Source organism: Centropristis striata, chromosome 14 (assembly GCF_030273125.1).
Source record: "Centropristis striata isolate RG_2023a ecotype Rhode Island chromosome 14, C.striata_1.0, whole genome shotgun sequence".
NCBI lineage: Eukaryota > Metazoa > Chordata > Actinopteri > Perciformes > Serranidae > Centropristis > Centropristis striata.
In genome coordinates this window covers 13,720,260-13,746,683 of record NC_081530.1, presented here as the reverse complement: position 1 = coordinate 13,746,683, position 26,424 = coordinate 13,720,260, and the positions used below count along the sequence as shown (strand labels likewise).

The 26,424-nt window shown below is 38.4% G+C and overlaps 1 protein-coding gene across 1 annotated transcript in view; it reads right to left on the bottom strand.

Annotated features, from left to right (window-relative positions):
• Positions 1 to 20,558, bottom strand: part of eepd1 (endonuclease/exonuclease/phosphatase family domain containing 1) — a 51,317-nt gene extending 30,759 nt beyond the window's left edge. The window contains exons 1-2 of the mRNA XM_059349536.1: positions 20,345 to 20,558; positions 19,273 to 20,180 (exon numbers count right to left, since the gene is read on the bottom strand). Coding sequence (XP_059205519.1) covers positions 19,273 to 20,120 — 848 coding nt within the window. The 5' untranslated portion in view covers positions 20,121 to 20,180; positions 20,345 to 20,558. The remainder of the gene's footprint in view (positions 1 to 19,272; positions 20,181 to 20,344) is intronic.
• Between the last annotated feature and the right edge of the window lie 5,866 nt (positions 20,559 to 26,424).

The window sequence follows — 26,424 nt, the reverse complement described above, 5'->3', positions numbered from 1 at the left end:
CAAATCAAAAACTGTAATATTAATTAATAAATAAATGCAGGCTATTCAAAATGCACTTCATCTTAAAATGAAGCGTAGAAGAAGTCATCTTCTACCATTTTTCCAACCTGTGTTATGATGACGGGGTTGTGTTTTTTGTGTCATTTAAACTTGCTGCAATTTTTGTTCATTGTCACATTTTCCCCAACTTATGTGCTTTCTGCCTCTGATCCTGAGCCTGTCATCATCCACTTTGCTCTTAAAAGTGGAAGCTTGCGCATAACTTTGTTGCATTATATTGAAACTGTGTTACAGTGTTTGAGATTAATTCAAATGCAGGAGCTCATTGTTGTGATGGTGATTATTTTATTATATGTGTGTTCTCGTCATTTGAGTATGATTAAACATGCTGGCTTTAATATGGCTATAAAAAAGCTTATTGGATTTTGATTCTTTTGAAGGTGTGGGGGATTGGGGGTGCGTCAACCCGGTTGGGACATAGAAGGGGTGGCGCGGCTAAAAAAGTTTGTGAAGCGCTGATCTAGAGCTTCTAATTGTACTCCCAGGCCTCCAGAGGTCAGCAGAATTTGCTGTGTCTATAGGAGATAATCCTGACGCAAACAATAAAAAAAAGATGAAAAGAAGCACAGGCACACATAAGTACAAAAATACAAACTAAGGTTGCAGACACACACAGCGTGACATAGAGCCTAATCCGTCAGTGTCACCGTGACAACAGAGCCTGTCGTCGATGCAGTGAATGTCTTGGCTTCATATCTCCTGCTGCTGTGCAGACACAAACACAACATGATGAAGCCAAATAGAGTGTCTGCTTCAGTGTTTGTCAGATTAAGGCAAATCTGAGGGCAGACACAAGGTTGCATAAGAAGTGAGGAGCGCCAGCAGCAGGGACGACCTTGGACATAAATAATGCCTCTCTGGATTTTCTAGCCCTGAATGAGGAAAGGCTTCAGGCTGCAGTTCACCGCACATTAAAGAGCACCCGCCTAATGGGACTGTAAAGATAAATGCACTCCTCTACTCGTGGAGATCGCTTTACATAACTGCTGTTTTCTTTTAATTGTCAGACACAGAGGCTTCTGTATAAGGAAGAACAGGTTCTTCTGTTGTCTCTGTAACCTATGGACTTACACTCACCGGCCACTTTATTAGATAAAACTGTTCAATTGCTCATTAACGCAAATATCTAATTAGCCAATCACATGGCAGCAACTCAATGCCTTTAGGCATGTACACTGTAAAAAATGTCTGTAGATTTTACGGTGAAAAACTGCTAAACCATGGCAGTAAAAGATAAAATGATAAATGGGTTAATTCAGTTTCAGTAACAATGAAACACCGTAAATGTATCAGCCAAATTTTTACAGTTTTATTTTTAAAAAATACATTACTCCACTGTAAAATACACTAGCACCGTCTTTGTAGCAAAAATATACTGTTATATATACACAAGCCATCATTTTAGCATTTATTTTTTGTGAAAATACTTTTTCTCATTGTTAAATGTACTAAACACCATATCTGTAACATAAATATACTGTCATATTTAATGGTAAAATCTTTAATTTATGCAGCATTTATAAAGTATTTTCTTGTCAATTATATGGCAGAACAGCGTTTCTTTTGATGGAAAAACTTTTTATTTTTTTATGGCAAAATATGGAATAAAATGACAATCTTCATGAAATCAACAGTGCTAATATCATTTTACCTTAATTTGCACTGTGTGTAAGATCAGGCCTCAGTAGACAACTGTGCTCACAAGAAAGAAATTGTTTATGGTTATTTGTTTATTTGTTGTATGTTTGGAACATACTGAGCAAACTCATCCTTGGAATCTATCTATAAAAGCAAGAAGCATCTGTGTGTGTGTGTGTGTGTGTGTGTGTGTGTGTGTGTGTGTGTGTATAGGGCATTTCTCTCTGACCGTTAGTCAGACTGACATCAGACATCAGGTGTTCATCCTTGATTTTTGAATTCATTTTTCAAAATATCATTATTTACATAGGACGTGTTGCGGCATTGCACTGTTTCTGATCGGATGCCTTTTAGGAGTGCCCCGCCCCCTTTTAGGGGAGCTCCGCCCCATTGTGTGATAGGCCTACACCTGGTCAGTAACACAATTCACTCTGGATTTACACCCTGACTCATCTCATCTGGAAGTCTATTTAGCCTACCTATCTTTAGGAGTTTTAAAGTGTGCTACAAGGTTCGATTTTCCAATAATATTCCAATAGTTTCCAGCAAATATCAATGTTCAATGTGTATGTGCTGGATGGTGTGGTAGCTTATGAAAAGTAAGTGTTTTATGGAGTTGCAGACGTTGTAGTGTGGCATGTAATGTATGAATACATACGGGCACTAGTGTATTTAAATCAAAAGAAGGAAACTAGGTGAAGTAAGCAGACATAGGTAGTTGGGGGGAAAAGAGGGTTGACTGTACAGGGCCCTAATGTGAGGAGGGCCTACAGAGACCGTAGTGGCTGTATATGCAGGGAGAGGCCAATAGATTAGCCTGTGTACAGGGTCCAGACCCTTGTGCTACCCCTCTGCTTCTAAAGCAATGAATCTTTTGTTTCACTCCCACTAATTAAAGCGTAGTTTCATTTAGCTTACTACTGACCATAGAAAGTCAGTTTGATTTGCTGCTGCAGGAGACAAACTAGCACAAATCAGCTTTGTTTAGCAAAAGAAATGGGGTTGGGAGCACTGTATTGGCCTGAGTGACTCTTGGCTGGCAGAGCTTGCTGGGCAATGCCCCTAACTCACTGTCCACCCACAATAAAGTGCTGCGCCAATGGAAATTTCCACATGAGCACCCAACACCCTGTGTCAGCTCAGCACAGAGCTCCTTTGCATCGCCCCATCCTCATGACCTCAGCACCCACGCTGGCCTCAATGTCACTGGATTCTAGAGGTGAGGGAAAAATGTATACAGCATAGCATTGCGATTTTTTGCATGGCAATATTATATTGATTCATGGCGACCAAGTATCGATATTTAGCACTCAGACAGTCCAGGGTTTTTGCTGTTCCGAAGGCCGTAGCGGGCTCAGTTTTAGGAATATACTGGAGATACTGGTATCATATGCAACTAGGAGATATAAGGACTATATAGCATCAAGAATGTCAGGATATCGTGTCGGGAAGTTGTCGATATAATGCTGCAATGTTAGGCAATTTTTTTATGTTTAATGGTAAATTAATAATAATTTTCAAAGCGGTCAAGTGACCTCGGACGTCATGCTATCTCAATGAAAATAGGCTCTCTTCGTTCCCACAAGTCTCCTCTTTACATACATGGCTGCCTCCCAATTCAGAACTGGGATTTTTCTCTAAATGACAAAACAATTCTTGATTTAATTTAATTTTGTGGACACAAAACAGTTGAATCGCAATATATTATATCGCAATAGTCACCATATCGCAAAATTCGTAAAATCGTAATAATATTGTATCGTGACTCAAGTATCGCGATAAAATCGTATCCTGGGGCCTCTGGGGATTCACACCACTACTGGATTCCTTTAGTGCAGCTATTCTCAACCTTGGGGTCCCGACCCCAATTGTGGTCGCGAGGCGATTATTGGGGGTCGCCAAATCATTTTGGAAGTCAGCTCTGTCTCCACTGTGTTAAAGTGTTAATGTGTTTTAGTCTTTTTGGTCATTTTATGTCTTTTTTTGGTAATTTTGTGTCTTTTTGGGGTAATTTTGTGTCTTTTTTTGTCATTTTGTGTCTTTTTGATCATTTTGTGGTCAATTTGTGTTTTTTTGGTCATTTTGTTTCCTTTTTTGGTCATTTTGTGTCTTTTTTTTAGTAATTTTGTGTTATTTTGGGCCATTTTGTGGTCATTTTTTTGTCATTTTGTGGTCAATTTGAGTCCTTTTCTGCTTAATTTTATGTAATTTTTGGTTAATTTTATTCTTTTTTGGGTAATTTTGTGTCTTTTCTGACAAATCCCAAAGTATCAAGTTCTTACTTTCCAAGGAGTCTCTGGCTTGAAGCTGACTGTTACACACTCAGGAGGTCAGAATGGACCTTTAATCTTCTAGCAAAGGACTTAGATTAAAAGTAACAATAAAATATAAAAAAATATATAAATGCACAGACAGAGAGATGTTTTAGTTGTTGTCTGGTTCAGTGGTTGTCAGTGGGATCGAAGCATAGCATGGCTGAAAATGTGAACAGCCAGCACGTTTGTGTTTGAGACTCTGATCGTTCTGTGATGGGATTAAAAGAGTGCGTGACGTTGCTGCCAAACTCATAATCCAGCCTACTGTACAGACCACAGATGTTGGGTCCATCATCTGGACAGCTGCGCTGGGCTTTTGTATGTTGCCGTCAACAGATTTGCAAACAGAGATGTGTACAGTGTCAGCCGTACTAATCCTGGGAGTGGCCCCGCTGTGGCTGGAAAATGCATTTTGTGGTCTCAAAGAATGAAAGGAGCTTCATGTAGAATCATTGCGCAATAGTAGTTTCAAATTATTTGCTTCCTTGGAGTAGTTACGGTGAACAAGTAACATCATGGTAAATGAATACAGACCTTTATGCTATAGCAGCAATATTTCAAGTGTTTGTTTCTTGTTCTGCGTTTTTTGCTTTCTTCCCAAGAGTATGATGAATTGATCAATATCACTCTAAAGTGCGAAGCTTCTTATTAAGTTAGCCCCTGATTCCAACTCAGACTGAACAAACACATGTGACTGGTATCCATCGTATCGGCTCATTTTTCAGATAAAAAGCATATACTTGAAAAAACAAAAAAGGCATATACACAGTCGTCCATACATATATCTATGAAAGCAAGAAGCGTCTCTCTCTGTGTGTGTGTGTGTGTGTGTGTGTGTGTGTGTGATATATACATTTACTGTGTTTCATTGTTATTGAAGCTGAATTAACCCATATATCATTTTACGTCTTTTACTGTCGTGGTTTAGCAGTTTTTCACCGTGAAATCTACAGACATTTTTTACAGTGTACTTCCTATGGGCACTGCACTAGTTTGGAATAATTTTGTTTTCAGACACAAACCTCTTTGTCATTTTCATTGTGATATGTTTGGAAGAGATTGATTAATAAAGTTTTGAAAAGATATACACTTTATCTGTGAAGAATAAATCACATTGTCACAATCATTTCATGGAAAGAGGTAAAACATATTTTATTCCAATTTTATGGGAAACCGTGTATATTTTAAAAAGGTGAGCTATTCCTTTAAGTCTACTTACCCTAGCCATGCTACACCCAATGGAGACAGACAGACATACAATTCAACAGGTCTTTGCTTCAGGGGACACTTCAAGCAATCTAACCAGGAACAAACTCCTTTCGATGTTTCTCCATAAAAGTTTAACAGACAGTACAGCAGGAAACACGCCGACATGACACATAACTGAAAACCATTAACTCTATGGAGTCTTGGGCTACTTGACCATAAGTCATTTTGTGTCTTTTTTGGTCATTTGTGTCTTCTTGTGCCTTTTTATGTCTTTTTTGGTCAATTTGTGTCTGTTGTTGTGTCTTTTGTAGTTATTTTGTGTCTTCTGTGTTTTTTTTTTGGTCATTCTGTCTTCTCATTTTGTGTCTTTTTTGGTCATTTTGTGTCTTTTTTTTGGTCATTTTGTGTCTTTTTTAGTCCTTTAGTCCAACATTAAATGTGATTTTGAATCCTTTTTTTACTTTCGAAACACTATCATGCTCAATAAAAAAAAAAAATGTTGCAAATGTGAACAAAGGTTGCAAATATAACATATAAGAGGGTTACATCCAGTTCAATCATTTGATACTAAATATATTTGAGCTTGTCTCCAGTTTTACTTGGTATATCATCATCAAACTGAAACTGGCCTCATGGAGTTTACAGCCAGAACTTTAGAGGTAAATTTACAGTAGGGCTCTACGCTGCTTTGTTTTCTAGTCTGGATGCGATGAAGAAGTCATGATTTGGTGATTTTGGAGACTCCAGAGGGTTAAAATGCCATCATGACACAAATGAAGCTATTGAAATGATAGGAAACAAAAAAAAAAGAAAAATCTTTACACATCATACATTACAAAGAGCATGATGAATTCATTATTTGATTTTTTAAAAAGTGCATTTGTGAAAAATAAAAAAAATGTAAATGTACGAATGAACCAGAACAAGACAGCAACACAAAGGCTGTCCAAACTGTGTTCATGGCATGTTGTGTTTTGTTTTTACAGCCACACCTAAACTCCATCCTTTATGGCTTTATGGTGCATACATGAGCCAAAAGGAACCAAACCTGACATGCACGGACTTGAATCAATATAATTTTCATGCTAAACAAACAGTTCAATCAAGATACTGCTGCATGGTTCAAAGTCTCAATTAGTCAAACTCATGAACTGTATATACACAATAGTGTTTGGGGACTTCTTTTTTGAGACCTCAAGTTTGGTATCAGGCCAACACCATCTTGTTTTTTTTCCAACAAGCTCATGCACAGAACTACGGAGCCCCTAAAGGGACATGGTGAAAATAAAAAAAAAACTTTGGTATCTCGTGAGCACGAGAAACATTTCTCGTGCTCACAAGATATTTTCTCGTGAGCACGAGATACTTTTCTCGTGAGCACGAGATGCATATTGCATGCGCGCATGGTGTCTGTAAGAACACCCTCTGGATTTCAGCTTGTTTCTGTATGAAAATGACATTACAGGAGTTAGTTCGGCTATATTTTGACCTGGGGCTTCATTATAAGGATATTGCTGCTTTACTTGAAAAAAAAAAAACGACAGTTGTTTTCCCAAGATAACGATATAATTAATTCGAGATCTTGAGAAAACAAAACAATAATGTAATGTATTTGTAACCCGGCCTGTGTGGGATGAGCCTCTCCACACCCTGGGACTCTGCGTTGTGTTGTTTATGATGATGGAGGGCGGAGGAGGGACCAGTCGGACACGGGTAGTCGTTATATTGCGGCTCGGACCGCGTCGTGCTTTATTTCTCACAACGGCTGGCAGCTCAACCTTAAACAGTACAAGTAAACACTGGAGTGAGACAACAGAAAGTCTAAAGGCTTGTGTTGTGTCCTTACTGGTTTCCACACTAACTGGTTGCCGTAGATCTGCGCAGTTTCTGTTACGCATGAGCTGTCCGTGGTACTGAAACAACAATCGCCCTTAATGTGATAATTTTCTGTCTGATGCAGGTCTATGTTATGCTGTACGTTAACACTTTATCGAGCCTACTGATTGGGTACATCTGTAGTCGGCACTTTGTGCAATAAAATGATTTATTGTGCCGTGCGATAGAGCCGATACGCATGTTTTGTCTTTCCTGTTGTATTGTGTACAGCCTTTATAAAGCTCTGTTGGGAGAAAGAACTTTACCATAATAAATACGGTACAACTTTTTAAAATATTACAGTAAAATGATATTAGCACGGTTGATTTTACATTTAAGATTGCCATTTATTCCATTTTTTTCCATCAAAAGAAACACTGTTCTGTCATATAATTGACAAGAAAATACTTTATAAATGCTGCATAAATTAAAGATTTTACCATTAAATATTGTGTTGTTTAGTACATTTAACAATTTGAAAAAGTATTTTTACAAAAAAAAGCAAAAATTGTAGTGATGCTTGTATATATATATTACAGTATATTTATAACAAGGTGACAGTGTATTTTACAGTGGAGTAATGTTTTTAAAAAAACTGTAAAAAAATCCTGTCTTATCCTATCTTGCTGATATATACATTCACAGTGTTTCATTGTTACTGAAACTGAAGTAACCCATTTATCATTTTACGGTCTTTTACTGTCATGGTTGCTGTTGCTGTTGCTTTGACAAAAAAAAAAATTCTGGAATTTGTCTACAATTTAATCCACATCATTGTAGTGATTCTTACATTCTCCAATTGTAAAAAATATGTACCCTATAGACAGGAAATAGTCGACTGAAATGTTCATCATAGCCTATGACCATCTGGCTCTTCGCCATTTGTATTCTTCTATACATTTTTGCCAAAACTAGCTTGAACAGAAAAGACAGATTCGTTTACATGAACTGCCAGTGCTTCATGCTGAGTGATTTGCTTGATTTGCAGTGAGAAATTGGAAAATTACTTTCATTATAAGGCTCAAAGATTCGGCTCCAGAGGGATTTTTCTTTCTGTTTTTTGGCCAAAAATGTCTCTTTTCATGGAAAAGGTTGCCGACCTCTGGTTTAACCGAACACTGAACAAGATGGGGGTTTTTAGCGCCCAACATGTTCCAGTTAACTTTGTTGAAATGAAAACACACAAAAACATGACAAAAACACATAATGTGGCATAGCAGCGACCTGTACATCAATAGGTAGCCCTGCCCTTAAATATACTCTGCTCTATTGTCTATTTTACTCAAAACGGGACCATAATTTACTAAATGAACATCAAGCTGAATTAAGGAAGACTTTGAACTAACAATTGAGACCATAAACTCATTAGGAGAATGTTGACAGAGGTCATAAATCAAGTGAGAAAGAGGGTAATTTCCCAGTGGAGCTGCCCATGCTGATCATTAGAAATAATGGGTAATAAAGGTTTAAGGCACTTCCGTATTGGCTTGACTTTCTTTCCAGACCCAGAGGTTGCTACTTGTGCAATATGTTTAAAATTAAACAGTTTTATTGGCTTTTGTCTAATAAGTTCTACATCGACTTAGACAGAGAACAAACAAACAGTCAAACTGCTTCATAAAATAAAATCTAAAATGCTGTGTGTAAATGCAGCCAGTCATTCTCTCAGTTGTTGGATGATACAAGCAGATTTGATTAGAGTAATGTGATTAACAAGACAGCGATGACAGCAGCAGCCATCTTTACGCCTGTCACTCAAAGACCGGGAATATCACCAGCAACTTATTATCATATCATAATATAATTGGCTTTACTGGCTCTCTGCTGTAAACACAGCAGGCTGGGCTATCGTCTGTTAGAAGCCAGATCTGCTAACAACATGAAGGAAGAGTGGAGAAACGAAATGTGAAAGGCAGGGCGGTAACATTTTCATCTCCCTGTGGGTCTTTATTTCAGTCAATATAATATAGATTCGCTATACTGCATTCTGTCAAAAATGATCACCAATCTTTCAGATAACTGGTAAAGAAATAAATCCTAACACAAACCCAGAAAGCACCAAGGTTATTATAGTTAACAAAAACCAACAAAATAACGAAAACTAGAATTGTAAAAACATTTTCGTTAACTAAAATAAAAATAAGAATGAGAGTTTAAAAAAAAAAACGATAATTAACTGAAACTGTATTTTGTGGTTACAAAACTAACTAAAATTATAATGAAAATTTTCGTCATTGTCAACTTTTTTCATACGTAAACCTTTTTGGTTGATATGAAACCTATTTCATCTACCTGGTTTTATGACTTAATAAACGTATTGGGACTGACATGGATCAGATAAAGGAAATAAAGGCAACATTTATTGTGACTTTGTAACTGAATTTGAAAAGAAAAATTCACAACGAAATTAAAACTAAAACCAAAACTAATGAATTTTTATTAACTATTATAACCTTGGAAAGCACTGCTATGAGACTCCGTTGACTAACTTGATAATGGGGTAGATCTCTGTCTTCCTTTTACAGCTTTTAATAGCAACTCTCCACTTCATGCTTGATGTCAGCCATCCATTGTATAATCATCAGACCTGTCAGCAAGGTCATGGGTCGACTACAAACACAGCTCCACTGAAAACAAACCCTGGTGACTGGTGACATTGTGCGAAAAATTAAAAACAACCTTGAGTAACCTTATGGTTTTAAAGTTCACTTTGTTCAAGTCAGGAAGCAGTATTTAGATCAAGAAGGTGGAACGCCTAAATCCTGTTGCAGTGAGGACAAATCAACTATTCACAGTACTCACGGTAAAGACACTAATGGTATCTGGACATTTTGAATAGACTTTTTAGTGTTTTAAGCACTTTTTGGTCATACCTGTCAAGTTTTAGATTTGAAAATAAGGGAAATTTTCCGCCACCTGCCGTGAGCAGTCTATATGGTTGTCACACACTAACCTCGCGACAGCTGCCACCTACAGTACCTGTACACAGCAAAAGCTGTAGTGTTGTTTTTTCAGTGTTAATCATTTTGAGTTGGTGAGTGTTGATTTTGGAGTTGTTTTAACACTTGTAGGGAACAAAAAGCTCTGCCAGCTGTCAATCAAGCGAGTTACATGTTAACACCTGAGTTAGATTCACTTCAGTTGGAGTTGATTTTAGATTTTGTGACTTGCATGTTAGGCTAAAGACAGAATGCACTTTAATGTATCGTAAAACAAAATTAACATGAATGTTAATTATCACATTAGTGAAAGGAAATAACATGATTTTAGGGCTAAAAATACACTTAAATGTGTCAAAGTAACACAATGTATGTTAAAAATTAACAGTGAAAGGGAATAACACGATTTTGAGTTAAAAGTGCACTTATGTGGTGTCATAAAACAACACCAATGGTATCAAATATTTAACACTATTAAAGAGTTAAAATATTAACACTTTTCAAAGTGTAATTCAGTAACTCAGAATCCGTGAGAACTACATAAACTCAGAAAAAGTGTTAAATTTAACACTCAACACTGAGTTGAATTAACACTGTGTAGTAGCTACGGGTGCGGGTGGGAGTTATCACGAGGCTAGTGACAGAGCCCAGACTGGGAATGTTTTGTTTTTTTTACTCCGCCCGGGCCCGGTTAAAATATACAGTCTATGGTTAAAATACAGGAGATTTACTGGAAAATACTAATATGGGAGGACGGCGGGAAAGAAGGGTAAAATACGGGACTTTCCCGGACAAAACGGGATACTTGACAGGAATGTTTTTGGTGACCAAAAAACATTTTGGTGGCCTAAATGTAAACTTGAAAATGACAAGGTAATGTTATGTAACTTAAAACAGCTTTTCCTGTTTGCGGTTTTCACAGAATGTTGAACTAAAAAACAAGATTGAATCAGGATGTTTGTAGAAACTGTAACGTTGTATAGGTAAAGGCTTGCATTATGTGGATTAATTTAAATGACCTTAAATGACCTTTATCTAAAATGTTAATCTAAGACCTAATAAAACTTAGTAACCACAGGAGGCCACCTACTGGGGATGCTTGTATGCCTTCCTCTAACTTTGGACATTTTTATTCCTTGTTGCATGTTTATATTTATAGTGTTTTTAATTGTTGGGTTTTAGCCCAATATTTACTACGTCAGTGTTTTTTTCCTCAAAATCTCTGATTTTAGTCATTGTTATACTAGATTTGCACACAGCACTTTAATGACTATCTGCAATATATTGTTCCCTCTTTTATATTGTTCTTTGTGTGTCTGTTCTGTTTTTTACCTTGAATCAGGAGGAACAACATTTTGTTCACCTGTATACATATATGTGGATGGATGACAATAAATTGACTTGACACAGAGTAACCTTTTGGTGTAGTTAGAATTTTTGGTTAATGGCTGTGGGAGCCAAGTTAATAACACTTGTTGTTATTAACTTGCTGTTAATAACAGTTTCAGCGTGTTTTTAAAGTTGAGTTAGGGCGCTTTCACAACGCAAGTCTGTTTGTTTCGTCTGAATCAGAATTAAATTACTAAAATTTGGTTCGTTTTGTATTTAGTCTGGTTTGCTTTCACAGTGTAGAAATGTAAGCGGACCAAATAAAATAAAAAGATTTGTGGAAGGGTGTTAGAAGGTGGTGGGCTGGAAATCTACTCGCACTATTATTTCCTATTGGTTAGTTGAAAAATGTAAATGAGGCAACATGGAACCGAGCACAAACTGAGTCCATTTAATTCTACTGGCCGTAATCCGCTCTGGTGTTCACCAAACTAATGTGGAGAGACACGTTCAGAACAAGCTCCTGTTGAGGCTCCAGGTCATTAATAATATGTTGATCCATTATTACTATATACTATATCCAGAGTTTCGATCAAAACGGACTAAACTTTAGGTTGTGAAAGCGCCCTTAAAATCAAGCAAGTAATTTGTGTACATGTAAGAATTTGTAAAAAGATGTCATTTTCTTGTAGCTTTTGTTTTGAGCAATAAGGCAGGTTACTGTCACTTTAAGAGAATTGGGCCATGAGATGCTTTGAAGTGAATTCCATTAGTTGAGGCTCAATGAAGGACCAGGCCACATGGTTACCGTAGTTACTGTTATGAATTAGGAGAATTGACGTTGAACACTCCTGTAAGAACATTTAACAGAACTGTGGAATAGGGATTTTGTTGAATTGTTTTTTACAACGGAGTACTGTGGAAGTTTTTCCCTCTTCAAGTAACATAACACGTGTTAATCCAAGGTCTTCTGGGCTTCAACCAATACAATGGCAGACTGACAAACTGCCTGAAAGGAGACGATTGTAGCGGATAGCATAAACATCTTCTGGGTTAGCTTGCTGGCTACTAACAACACACTCAGGTTATTCAGACAGGAAGTGCAGTGAATTGTCACCCAAGCAGCCAGTGTACCAACTGTGCTGACATTAGCTATAAAGCCAGCAATGAATGTCTCTGACAGAATCAGAAACCTCCACTTCATCTCGTTATTTTCCTCTGATCTCTGTCCTTTTCACTCGCCTCTCTTTATGTTTATGAAACAGATTTATAAAGGATATGTGGGAATGTTTCAGTCTGAGCAGGCCTTTCCATTATGTAGTCCCAACACCTCTCAAAGTTCCCTTCACAATTTGTCTGTACTCAGACAAGTCTCACTAAAAGTCCCTGAACAGTTTATGGTGCTAGGGGGAGTTATGTGGAGGAACTGTTTCTTGTTGACAAAATAGTTTATCCAATCGGCCAGTTCTTCAGTGCTGATATAGTAAAGCCAGCTGTAGATAACGGCCAGTGATCTTCTGTTCTCTGCACAGGTACATAGCACAGGTACATACTTAGCGCTCGCTTGTTATTTATTTAGACAGCTACATGAAACCTTAACTATACGTTCGCCCACTGGTGGTCGTGATCACGATTAAAATTCGATTAAATGTGCAGCCCTACAGGTAAAATAGACTTATAGATTTACTTTGGCATGATGTGCACAGTCAGGGCACCGGTTGCAAGAACTAGTTCCGAGAATGTGTCCCCCCTCCTTCAAAACCACAAATTGTCATGTGTCTGTACAGATACAACAAACAAGTAACAACATATTGATAAGAGAGTTCTAATGATTGTTGGACGTGTGTTTTTGAAACAGTAGGATGGCAATGAACCCCTGCTTTAAGTCTTTACGCTAATCTATCAACGATGTCCTGATTCTGTACACAAACATGAGCTTTTTGATCTTCTCTGATCTGACTCTAGGAAAGAGAAAATACATATGTCCAAAATGTGAAACTATTTATTTATTTTGAGTGAGAGCAGGAAGGAATCAACACTTAATATAAAAGCAAAATGGGAAGCAGAACTAAAAATCCAAATACAAGAGGAGGAGTGGTACCACATGGGTGAGACACAATGTACATCAACAAATTCCTTAATATGGAGGGAGTTCTGCTGGAAAAACCTAACTCACTATTTTATAACACCAAAGATACAATCTAGGCAACTCGCTATACAACAGGACTGCTGGAGGTGATCTGAGAACATGGAAGCAGACCATGCACACATCTTCTGGAATTGTATAAAAATTAGGATATACTGGCAAAATGTTAACTCAGTTGTAAAAAATGTCTTGGGATATGAAATTCCAATACTTTTCCAGTGATGTATCTTGGGAATATTGAGAAGGTTGTAATGAAAGAAGATCACAAGAAACTGGCTCAATGTGAACACTGCAAATCAGGAGCAGTGGTTGGAAATTATCCAGGAAATCCTTGTTATGGAAAAATTGACATACCTGTTGAGACTCAAAGAGAATGTGTTTGAAAAAAAATGGGAAAAATGGAACATTTACAGGAGACATGACACCAACTGCACAAACGCTAAAAAAGAACAGTGGACTGAATAGTAGCATCTCCAGACAGTTTGTTAGTGTTATTTTTGATGGTGTTATTATTGTCACTTAATTTATACATTGTTTGCGGTATTGTTTTTGTCTATATACATGTGAAAACTCAATAAAAATGTAAGTTATAAAAAAGAAACTATTTATTTACTTATTCAAAGGCATAAGAAAAGTATCAGTTTTTAATGTTATCAGTCTATTGAATGGGAGCTATGAGTCATTATCATTACAAAGCCAGTTAGGAGGTAAAGTCAGGCCATACCAAATGCTCCAGATGGCGAACTGATAGTGGGCATTTACTAGGCTGATAACACTTGAGATGAGTGGCAAAAGCCAAGTCAGGGAACTGCATACTGCTAGCTCATGTTTACCAGCCTGGTTCATCCATAATGACTCATGCATAAGGAAAAAAAAGAGCCCAGTGTTCACAGATCACTTCCTCATTGCTGTCCTGTAACTCAATTTCATGTCCTGATACTTCCCGTGGCAGCCAGGTAGGCGGGATGGTAAACTGGATGAAGAGAAGCTGCCACACCGTGCGGATGTTTTCTCTCACAACCCTGTTTTTACAGTTTGGACAGAGACGATGGATGCTGTTTGTTGCATAGAATTCTTGCTTCATGCTGCTTGGAAGTTGCACAGTATTGCAAGACACATTAGACACCACAAGAATGTGAGAGAGCCTAATTATTCTCTGTGATACAAGAGAAGAAACACGGACTGATGTAGCACAGAAAGTGAAAGAAATGTCCCACAAACAGACATGCAGAAAGAGAGGATCCCTGGAGTAGATTTGACAGGCTTTTCACTACCTCAGCTTCATTTTTCTGTGAATCAAGCGAGTCAACACAAATTTACACCTTGATCCATATTCGCCCCGCTGTTAAGAGCTTATGCTGGCTCTTTCACTTCCCTTCAGCCCAGTGTGAGAGGCTGACTAAAGGCTGACTGATTACGAACATCAGCAGGCTGTGGTGGCTGAGCGCAGTTTGCTGTGTAACCTCTGGTAAGCAGGAGTTCATTGAACTCTAGTAGCTCTCTGCTTGTGCCTGGAGGAAAGCCAGGAAGTGTGTAAACTCAGCCTGGATCTTGTGATTGCTCACACAGTGCAGCCCAAGCACTGCGCAAACACAACCAATCTCTTCTACGGCCTCCTCCTACTCCATAACAATGACCCCTACAACTTCACCATTAGGGTTGTTATCCATGGCTTGGGAACACAGGAAGCATAAGTGAGGGAAGTGGTGGAGAGTTGCAAGAGGGTGGGTGGGATTGGTAGGAGCTGGAAAGAGGGGAAGATCTAAGATGGCGCCAAATGTAATCAGACTGTGTTATTAAAACACATGACAGATGTTTGTCATGTGAGGCTCCAAGCTTTACCTAAGGCAGTGTGGACTGGGTGTGGTGGAGTTTATGGATGGCTTAATAAACATGGGTGATCCTGCTATAAAAAAATCTCTTTCCAGTAGAATTTGTGTGGCCGTCATTATCAGCAAAACTTTGACTCAACCTTTTGTGGCCACGGGCCCTCGGACCACGGTTAATGTCCGACCCTATGCGGGAAACATTTTGGTGTAGTTAGAAGAACCACAAGGTTTTCCTTGCTTAATGGCTATGGGAGCCAAGTTACATTTATAGAAGTACAAGTTAATAAATAAGAACAGTTTCAGTCGTTTTTAAAGTTAAGTTGGATTCAAAATTTGTTAAAGTCAGATAAAAATGTAATGATTTCCATCCATCCATCCATTTATCCAAGACCGGGTCGCAGGGGCAGCAGGTAAAGCAGGGCATTCCAGGCGCCCCTCTCCCCAGCCACAACATCCAGCTCCTCCTGGTGGACCCCGAGGCGTTCCCAGGCCAGGAGAGAGATATAATCCCTCCAACGTGTTCTGGGTCTTCCCCAGGGCCTCCTACCAGTGGGACGTGCCCTGAACACCTCTAACAGGAGGCCCCGGGAGGATCCTTACCAGATGCCCAAACCACCTCAACTTAGGGCTGCACAATTAATCAAATTCTAATCGTGATCATGATTTTGGCTGCCACGATTAAATTAACCTGAAATGTCTGCGATATTTCCATTTTAAAATGCGGCTCTCCTGCATATCTAATCAAGCACTTTCTGCACCAGTAGTTGAATTCAAATTCAACCATCTAACAGCATCTGCCAATTTTTGTAACTCTCCAAACCAAACGCATCATTTATGTCCACCACATGCAGAGTAGTAGTTACATGTAATATGCTGCAGAATTCCTTTGCAGATGTATGTATGTATGTTTTTAAACAGGTTACATTAAAATGACTGATTTTAAGATACACTGTAATAAATTATTCTGTAGTCATTTAATTTGACTTAATATATTTGATAACGTATTAAATATAAATGCGTCCTTGATGTTGCGCAAGTTGTTTAAGTAACTTTAATATACAAATGTTTTAGATAGAATCAACTTATTTTGATCACATTAAATATAATCTTTATGTGTATGTAATTCTAAATCAAGACAATTTTGAATGAATCCAACACAATAGAATTAGTCTGTTTTTAACTGACAGGCACTTCCTCTTTTAAGTTGTTATTAACTCAACTTGTAACGTAGTTAGATTTAATTAATAATATTGCGTGCAATCTGTTGCCTCAATTTTATTGAGTAGCTAGTGTTAATCTTTTTTTACAGCATAGATTTTGGTATGGCATCCTCTCCATACGACCGAGAACAGACTGTTACAGTTCTAGGATAGGTCATATGGTGGCTGCATTGCAGAGGATACTTATTTTACTGGCAGTGACAACGTGTTCTGCATGAATGCCCTATCATACCAAGCAGGTCAGGGCTCAACACCCAAGGAGGTGCTGCACAGCTCCAGGCACTTCAACTTGCAAACTGACGGTGGTGGACTGAAGGCCTGATCACACCTTCAAATAATAAGTGTACATTTCCAAAGCATAATTAAAGAAACATGCCAACCATGGGAGAAGAGTAAAGTCAATATTTAATGGCACATCATGCTGAGTAATCTCAGACCTGAGCCAATATGGAGCTTTCAGGCGAGGTGTGCTGAGCCGCTTGTAATCAAGCAAATACATGTAGATTCCCACTGAATTAATCTCGTTATTCATTGGCTGTGGGATCTGACAGTGAAACACTGCTCTCAGAGTTTATCAGGGCAGATTAACCTGGATTCACAGAGGCCTCTTTTCTTGCTATCTAAACAAACGTTGCACTCAGGGCAAAGGAACACGGTCACTTTAACTGTTCCACAAAAGAGCATGGTACTTTTTTTTCTTTACAAGTGAGACCTTGTAAAAAAAAAAATTAAAAAGAGATGCTGTGAATCACAGAATCAGAGATGTTGCATCAGACCCGAAGCTTAGATCGACTGTTTTGATAGAGTTGGACTGTTGCCTTGTGGAGAGCTTGTAATGGAAATATGACTGTTTTTATTACATTACATTTATGTGCCACCTTTTCCTGCATTGTGTGTATTTAACTAAGTAATACAGACTACATTTCAACAGGTATCAGACACATTTTAAAGACAAGCAAAGAAAAGGCAAAGCTGTCGTCAGAGGGTTCTGAGCTCGCATTTCAGCCTCTGTGTTTCTCCTCTTTTTCTCACACATGGACTATTTACCTGCATTCAACCACAACCCACTTAAATGTATAATTGCTCAATACTACTAATACTACTCAGACTACAAATGGACAACATATGGAAACCAGACCACTTCTCATACCAAAATGTTGCCTTGTTGCCCCTCTGTTTATAGGGACTATAGAAATATTCTCAGACAGCCTGATCTGGGTCATGTCATCTATCTATCTACCTTTTTAAGAAAACATACTGTTACAATGTTAATTTATTTTCTTTCTCCAGAAATTTTTGTTTTTAAAAGAACCTTCCAATACAATTTTTTTTTCTAAATGTTCATTTTTTGTGGAACAAAGCTGTTGGTTGGTCCCTGGGTTAAAATGGGCCTTTGGGCTCCTTACTGACCCCCCTCCTAAGTTCTCATCAAGTACAGTGCACACAAAGACTCAAAACCCCACCAGTAGCCTACTTGTAAATGCTGTAATAAAGTGTTAGTTAATTTGAGGCAATTTACCAAAACAGACACCCTGTGTGCAAAATATTAAGGTAAAAACGGTCTAAAAATGTACATTGTGACGTGGAACCACTCGATGAGGACCTATAGGTGATGTTCTACTTTAGTGGTGGAAATCCATCAGCAAATTTACAATAATGAAATTACAAAATAAAAAACCCAACTGACATACAGTGAACCTTTTTGTTCCACTAGGAATCTGAGCTTCCTCTTAACTTATATAACATGTGACTTTGACTGTGGTGTACCAATGTGATGCACTATTTCCCTCTCACTTACTTACTTCCACTTCTAGGGGGAGATGGTTTACTTTAGTTCATGGGAACAATAGTATTTTTGGGTCATCACAATATCCACAGCACTTGTCAGGAATGATGTAGTTTATTATAAACCGGCCACATGCAGAAGCACACTGATCTGGCCCAGATTTGGCTTCTAGATGCCACGTCCTTCACGCACTCAGTGCTGGAATAAGGCATCTGTGCCAAAAATGAACCAAGATGGCACCATGAAAGATGAAAAGCACTACAATTTGTTTGGGCCCCTAAAGTCTTCAGATATCAGTGTATGTGCACTGCAAAAGTAAGTGTGTCTCTGAATATAATTTGCATATATTTGTAATGCACTTACACATGTATAGCTATTCTATTTAATACTTTATTCTCATATTTATTCTATTATCTGTAAGATTTTTTTATTTTTAAAAAATTGCCTCATCTCTGCTCTTCATTGCCTCAATATAAAGACTTATGACACACTGTAAAAATGATTACAATTTTTTTATTTTTTAAAATTTTTTTATTTTACTGTAATTTACAGTAAAATACGGGCAGTTGCCAGAATTTCACCGTTAAAATTACAGTGAGTGGGTTTTCTACTGTAAATTTAAATTAAATATCAGCAAAAACTGTCCTCCTGTAGCAGTCTCTCCCAGCTGCAGAGCCAGAGGGGATGTTAACCCCTTGTGACATTATGGTATTTCTCCTTTAATTTTGTGTGTTTTATATAGTTTAAAAGTTTTGTACTATTCTTTGATTTAGGGTAATTAAAAGCTTCTACTACGTTGATATGCAGTTTTTGATTTTACGCCCTATTTCTGATGTAATTTGACAGTGTTTTACTGCAATTTCTACAAACATTTTTTTACAGTGCATGTCATGAGAGTGTAGGTAAGCTGAGGATGTTTTACTCACTCATTCTCCAGAAGGGTCATGCACACCACCTCTTTGACCCCCGGGTTATTGGCCTTATCGCAGGAGCAGCCCTGCAGGCTCCAGGTGGCCAGACGCACCACGGGCTTCCCGTCCCGCAGACCGGAGGGGGGCTCTACGTCCGGCCGCACAGAGATGATCTGGGTCGGTCCACCGGGCGGGAGGTCCAGGTCGTCGCTCCTAAGACTGAATGAAGTCGGGCTGGGGTGAGATTTGGTGGTGCAAGTCAGCCCTCCGTTGGTGTTGGTGGAGGGCGCCCGGGAGCGCTCCACGAACACCTGGAAGCGGATTTTGTCCAGCAGGGAGCTGTTGATGTGGTGGACCCTCACCAGGTCTTCGATGCTCTTGAATGGGCCGTGCTCCGCGCGATAGGCCACGATATTCTTGGCTATTTTCTCCGTGATCCCTCTGATGCTCATGAGCTGCGCCGGCGTGGCGGTGTTAATGTTCATTCCTGTGCCGGACTGGTGATCCAGATCTTTACGCAGGGAGGACGGGGAGTGCTGGGACGAGCTGGTCCTGCTGGAGACGCATATTTCCAGTTTGATCACCTCCAGTTTGGTGGCCCCGATCCCGCTCACCAGAGCCAGGTCCTCCACCTTTTTAAAGCCCCCGATACAGTCCCGGTACTCCACAATATTCTGCGCAACAGTGCGGTTGACTCCCGGTAGAGTCATGAGTTCCTCCTCGGTGGCGGTGTTGATGTTCAGCCGCTCCTGGTTCACCAAGATGTGGCCAAAGTTACATGCAGCGCTGAATTTGCGCTTGCCGCAGCTGAAGTCTGTGGGGTCCTTGGGTATGGAGCGGTGGCAGCCCAGACTCCCACCCATGGCTCCAGCAGGTCACCGGGGCTCGGATCAGACAGAGGGCCACGGCTGAGAGACAGCAGACTGGAGCAGCAGCACCATGGGGAACAGAGAGAGGACAGTCACTCACACACCCACACACACACACCCACACACACACACACACACACACACACACACACACACACACACATACTCGTCCTTCTATCACAAACGGCTCCATTATATAGGATCATAATCATACCCACCATATAGACGAGCAGCTGTCCTCAGTCCTGGCTACATGCTGCAGTAGCCTGGTCCGCGTCCCCCTGCTCTCCGTGCAGCTGCAGCTTGGTGTCCCTGTGTCCTCTGAGGGAGATAAGAGCTGAATATACAGGCTTGGTATGTAAACTTTGTCCTCCAACAGTGCGTGTGTGACTGTCTGGCCACAGGTCGGCCTCCACACATTCATCTGACAGCCTCACATCAATAGAAACCATCGCTCCGACGTGCGTCAAGTCAGCCACTTCAGACACGCACATACCGGAACACTTGATATTGGCCTTCAAAATAATAGTAGCCTTAGTAAGAAGGTGACGCACACAAGGTAATTTATCTCTATGGAGTCTTGGGCTATTTTGTCCATTTTTTAGTCCTTTCAGAACCACTTAAAACGTTTGAATGCCATGTTGGTATATTTTTTTCCAGCACAACCTCACCTATATGACCTAATAATAATTGATTTTTTTTATTCTGACCTACTGGATCAATATTTTGAACCAAAAACAAAGAAAGACCAACATAAATGACCAACATAAATCTTGTGATTGTGTGTGATCCTGTCATCCAACTCTGGTTTTAATACTAGTGGGACTCTATTTTATAGATATTATTTATATACTTTTTTTGGTTATCTTGTGTCTTTTATTAGTCATTTTAATGTCTTTTTTTTGGTCATTTTGTGTCTTTTTTAGTCCTTTAGTCCAACATAAAATGAATCTTTTTGTACAACACTATCATGCTCAATAAAGAATTTTAAATGTTGCAAATGTGAACAAGGGTTCAGATATAACATATAAGAGGGTTGCATCCAGTTCTATCATTTTATACTTAATATATTTGAGCTTGTCTCCAGTTTTACTTGGTATATCATCATCAAACTGAAACTGGCCTCATAGAGTTTACAGCCAGAACTTTAGAGGTAAATTTACAGTAGGGCTCCACGCTGCTTTGTTTTCTAGTCTGGATGTCATGAAGAAGTCATGCTTTTTTTTTTTATGACTCCAGAGGCTTAAATTAATAAATACCATGCATATATGTGTGTTACTTGTGGCAAATACTTGTGGTTATTGCATTACATTTCATAAACGCTTAGTCGTTTCGTTAACTATGAGCGTCAAGGAAAGACACAGCACATAAATAGGCATATATACAGTATAATTAAATGTGGATATGAATAATAAAAAAAAGAAATAAAAATAACAAATATGAGGCTGATCAATTAAGAATGTTATTTCTGTACTTTTGTATGTATTGACTGTTCATTAACTGTTTCCACATTTAATTACTTCCAAATTTAATTTTTTCCCCCTTTGTGTTCATTTATTTCTAATACTTTACACATTTATGTCTACATATGTAATTTTTATGTATTTATTGTCATGGAAGCATTTGCATATTTTTTAAATGTATTACATGTCAATTTACAAAGATTTGCTTATTTATTAATTTCCCATGCCCCACCTGGGCCCGAAATCAAACAAACAGTTTTTAAAAAGAAAAAAGAACCTCAAAATGTAACGTGTTTATTTACACATATACTTTTTTTATTTTGTTGTCTGGAGCTGTGTCGTATCCACAACCAAAATAAAAAAAATTATGTGTCAACCCGACCTTTATTTTGAAACCAAATGTGTGCTTTAATTCTTCCTCCGTGAGCAGCAGCAGGGGGCGCGGCTAACAGGAGCGGCAGGGGGCGTGGCTAACAGCATGACAGCCAAAGTGTCGCTGGGGCAGAGAAGCCTTATTACATACATGTCAAAGTTATATCTACATTTAAAGGGGAATTTTGGCCAATATGAGCCGTGTTTTAGCTATTGTGTATCTAAGATTTGCATTCATTTTTTATTATTAAACATTGAATGCAACCATGAAATGTAGAAATATACGGCAAGTGGTGAAAACCTTCAGTGTGTAACTGTGGATTGGGACTTCCACTGGTTCCTTCTGCTCTGATGCTGCCTGATTGAATTAACATAGCATTATAATTTCAGATAAGACACATGCTTTGATTTCATTCTTCATCAACAAAGCATGTAATTATCCATTGATCTAATGCTTTCCGTCTTCTTTTATCGTGATGAAAACCCCTTCATTCATGATTTCATTTCATTTCACCTTTATTTATTCAGGGAGGGCCAATTGAGAGCCAGCTCTCATTTCCAATGGCACCCTGATTACAGCACAAATACAGTTCAACACATTACAATACATACCCATAATAATATACACTCAACAGAAGCACATAATGAATTCAACAAGCACATGCACATTCAGAAATCATAAGATCAACAAGAATGTATTTAAAATGATTAAAAGGAATCAGTGTATCCAGCTGAAGCTGAGACAGTAGATTATTCCATTTAAAAGGAGTGAAATGGGGCGTCCCGGTGGCTCACACTGGTAGATCGCTTACCACATGGCCGTGTGCTTGCTGCAGCGGAACCGGGTTCGAATCCGGCCTGAGGTCCCTTTGTTGCATGTCTTCCCCTCTGTCTCCCCCTTTCTATCTGTCTCTATCAAATAAAGCAGTAAAAATGCCAAAAAAATAAAAGGAGTGAAATGAACAAAAGCGAATTTCCCAACCTCCATTTTAACAGCAGGGATATTAAGAGCCAGTGGGTTATGTGTACGAGTGGGATAGTTAAGAGATCTGAAGCTCAGTAGGCTTGATAAGTAGAGTGTAAGTAGTGCCTTATAAATAAACAATATATAGTGTTGCTCCCTTCTTAGAGCCAGGGAAGTCCAACCTACATTCTGATAGAGATGGCAGTGATCGGTCATGAACCCATCGCCAGTAATAAATCTAATAGCAGAATCATATATTGTATCAAGTGGTTTAAGGACAGAGGGAAAAGCATGCATATAAATAAAGTCACCATAATCTAAAACGGATAGAAATGTAGCATGCACTATCTGCCTTCTACAGTGCTGAGGAAGACAGGATTTATTTATATAAAAGAATGCCAATAGAGGCTTCAGCTTATTTAAAAGTTCTGCAGCATGTAATTTAAGACAATTTGTCATCAAACCAAATACCCAAGTACTTATAACAAGAAACCCTTTCCAAGGGAGACTTATCTAAGTCAACAGTAAGTTTTTTTTTTTTTTTAGTAAAAATCATGTACTTTGATTTTCCTGGATTTAGAACCAATCTAAGGTTAGAAAGAGTTCTTTGGATAATGCAGAAATCATCTCGAAGATTATTTGGAGCTTGTTCAACAGATAGAATAGCAAAAGAATATATGATTGAATCATCAGCATAAAGATGAATTAAGCTTTTTGTGACACCACAATTAAAATCATTCATATAAATAGAAAAAGCAGATGTCCTAAAACCGAACCCTGCGGTACCCCTTTGTATATGTTTATAAATTCTGATATAAAACCATCACCAGTCACAGCTTGGGATCAATCAGATAAATAATTCTCTACCCATTTACAAGACTTATAATCAAAACCAATATTATGCAAACGCTCAAGAAGGACGGTATGGTCAACCGTATCAAATGCCTTAGAGAGGTCTATAAAAAAGGAAAACACAGTCAAGATTGCTGTCTAGTGCTTGAGCGATATCGTTCACAACCTTAGAAGTAGCTGTAACAGTGCTATGCCCAGGCCTAAAACCAGACTGATAAACATTTAAAACTGAAAATTCAGATAAAAAGATCTAATTTGGCTGCTAATCAAGTGTTCTAAAATTTTCCCCACGCAGGGTAATTTTGAGATTGGACGGTAATTATTCAATTCATTTGTAGAGCCACCTTTGTGCAGAGGAGTTATAAATGCTGTTTTAAATATATTAGGAATACAAACAGTAAAAAGGGTCAGATTAGTATCAGGAGTCGAGTATTCAAATGGTCAGCCCCAGTAGGCTTCCTAGGATCAAGACTACAGAGACCACTGAGAACTTCAGATCTAGTAAAGGGCCTAAAAGAAAAGCTATGGGGACTAGTATTTGCAAGAGTAGGATTAGAATTCCTGACCGGACTGGTGGTATGAAAGATATCACCTGCAGCAATAAAATGTTTGTTAAAAAGAACACATTGTTCTTTTTTTGGCATTTTTTGTTGCTTTATTGATAGTGAGAGATAGAAAGGGGGTGATAGAGGGGAAGACATGCGGCAAAGGGAGCTGAGGCCGGATTCGAACCCGGCTCCGCCGCAGCACATGGCATACATGGTTAGCGCTCTACCGGTGTGAGCCACCGGGACGCCCCACATTGTTCTTTTTTTATCAGAAATGGAGATGGAGGCCTGAGAAATTCTTTCTTTTCAGGTCACAGATCCAACGGCTTTAAAGGTTTTCTCTTTCGAAATGGAAATAAGAAACATGATTGCAAAGGGTGAGTTATATATGCACCCATTCCGGGACTAATGAATGTGCACCATTGTCGCTTTCAGTGCTAAGAGTAGAGGGACATTATTTATTACTAATATATTAATAGTTATTGTAAATATGCCACACCAGCAATTTTAAAAAGGTGATTTAGGGACCAAGCTTATGGGGTGAGTTCCAATGTTTTTTAGGGAGTTTCAGAAGTCTTGAAGAGTATTTTAGCGGCAACAAAAATATTAAAACAGGTTCAAAGGACCCTATGAGGAATAAACTCTGTTTTGTCTTACAGTGTGACCGTATTTTATTTGTGTTTTGTGTGTTTAGCAATTTTGGTCATTTTGAGTATTTTTTTTTGTCATTTTGTGTCTTTGTAAGTAATTTTGTTTCTTTTTTTGGTCATTTCATGTCTTTTTTGTGTCTTTTTGTGTCTTTTATTGTGTCTTTTTTAGTTATTTTGTGTCTTCTTTTGTTCATTTTTTGTCTTTTTTAGTCATTTTGTGTCTATTTTGGTCATTTTGTGTCTTTTTTTTGTCTTTTAATGTCTTTTTTTTAGTCCTTTAGTCCAACATAAAATTTGATTTTGAAACTTTTTGCTTACTTTCAAAACACTATCATGCTCAATAAAGAATTTGAACTGTTGCAAATGTGAACAAAGGTGTCAAATCTAACATATAAGAGGGTTACATCCAGTTCTTTCATTTTATACTAAATATATTTGAGCTTGTCTCCAGTTTCACTTGGTATATCATCATCAAACTGAAACTGGCCTCAAGGAGTTTACAGCCAGAACTTTAGAGGTCAATTTACAGTAGGACTCCACGCTGCTTTGTTTTCTAGTCTGGATGTGATGAAGGAGTCTGGATTTGGAGCTTTTGGAGACTCCAGAGGGTTAATCTGATAACGGTTTGATTCATTGCTTTTCCACAACGAGAGATCTGCTCATAGTTTCATGGTTCAGGATGGTTTCTTCTCCACAGAGTAAAAAAATAGATCGTATAAAATACACATTATGTCACATGACACTACTTTATCAAATGGGTGTAATGTGCAATTAGTAGCCAGTGACATGATTCTCTGGCACTGACAGACTGTCGGCTGCATCCCAGGATCGCCTGCTAGTGAAAGGAGAAGCTGCTGCTCTATTTACAGCCAGGTTGCCTCGTTGCATAAATACTGGACATTGCCACCTCTGCTTGACCTCAGCACTTATGGAACATGGATAAAGCAGGAGGTCTCAAACATGGGTTGGATCCAGTAACACAACTAATAAAGGACTGCAATCTGAATGGTAAATGGATTGCATTTAGTGCTTTTCTACCTTTTCAGTCAAATTGATTTACAATAATTCATACACACTAATGGACAATCAATGGAACATCAACATCTCTAAGGGTAAATGGAAAATAGAAATGATTATGGAGTCTGATCCACATCCACATCAGTTATGAAGGTTTAGATTTGAGTGATATGAATTTCACAAACATGATGGTAGCTTAGGATTTGTGTTTTCTGATGGCATCTGCCCATGCTTGTTGTCTCATATTACTAATCTTGTAGTTCTTTACAGTCTTGAGATCTTGGCCTGGTAAGTGAAGGTGAGGTCATTTTTTGTGCAGTAACTATTATTTATTTTATTTATTTAACCTTTATTTAACCAGGAAATATCCCATTGAGATTAAAAAGCTCTTTTTCAAGTCAAGTCAAGTCAAAGTTTATTCATAGAGCACAT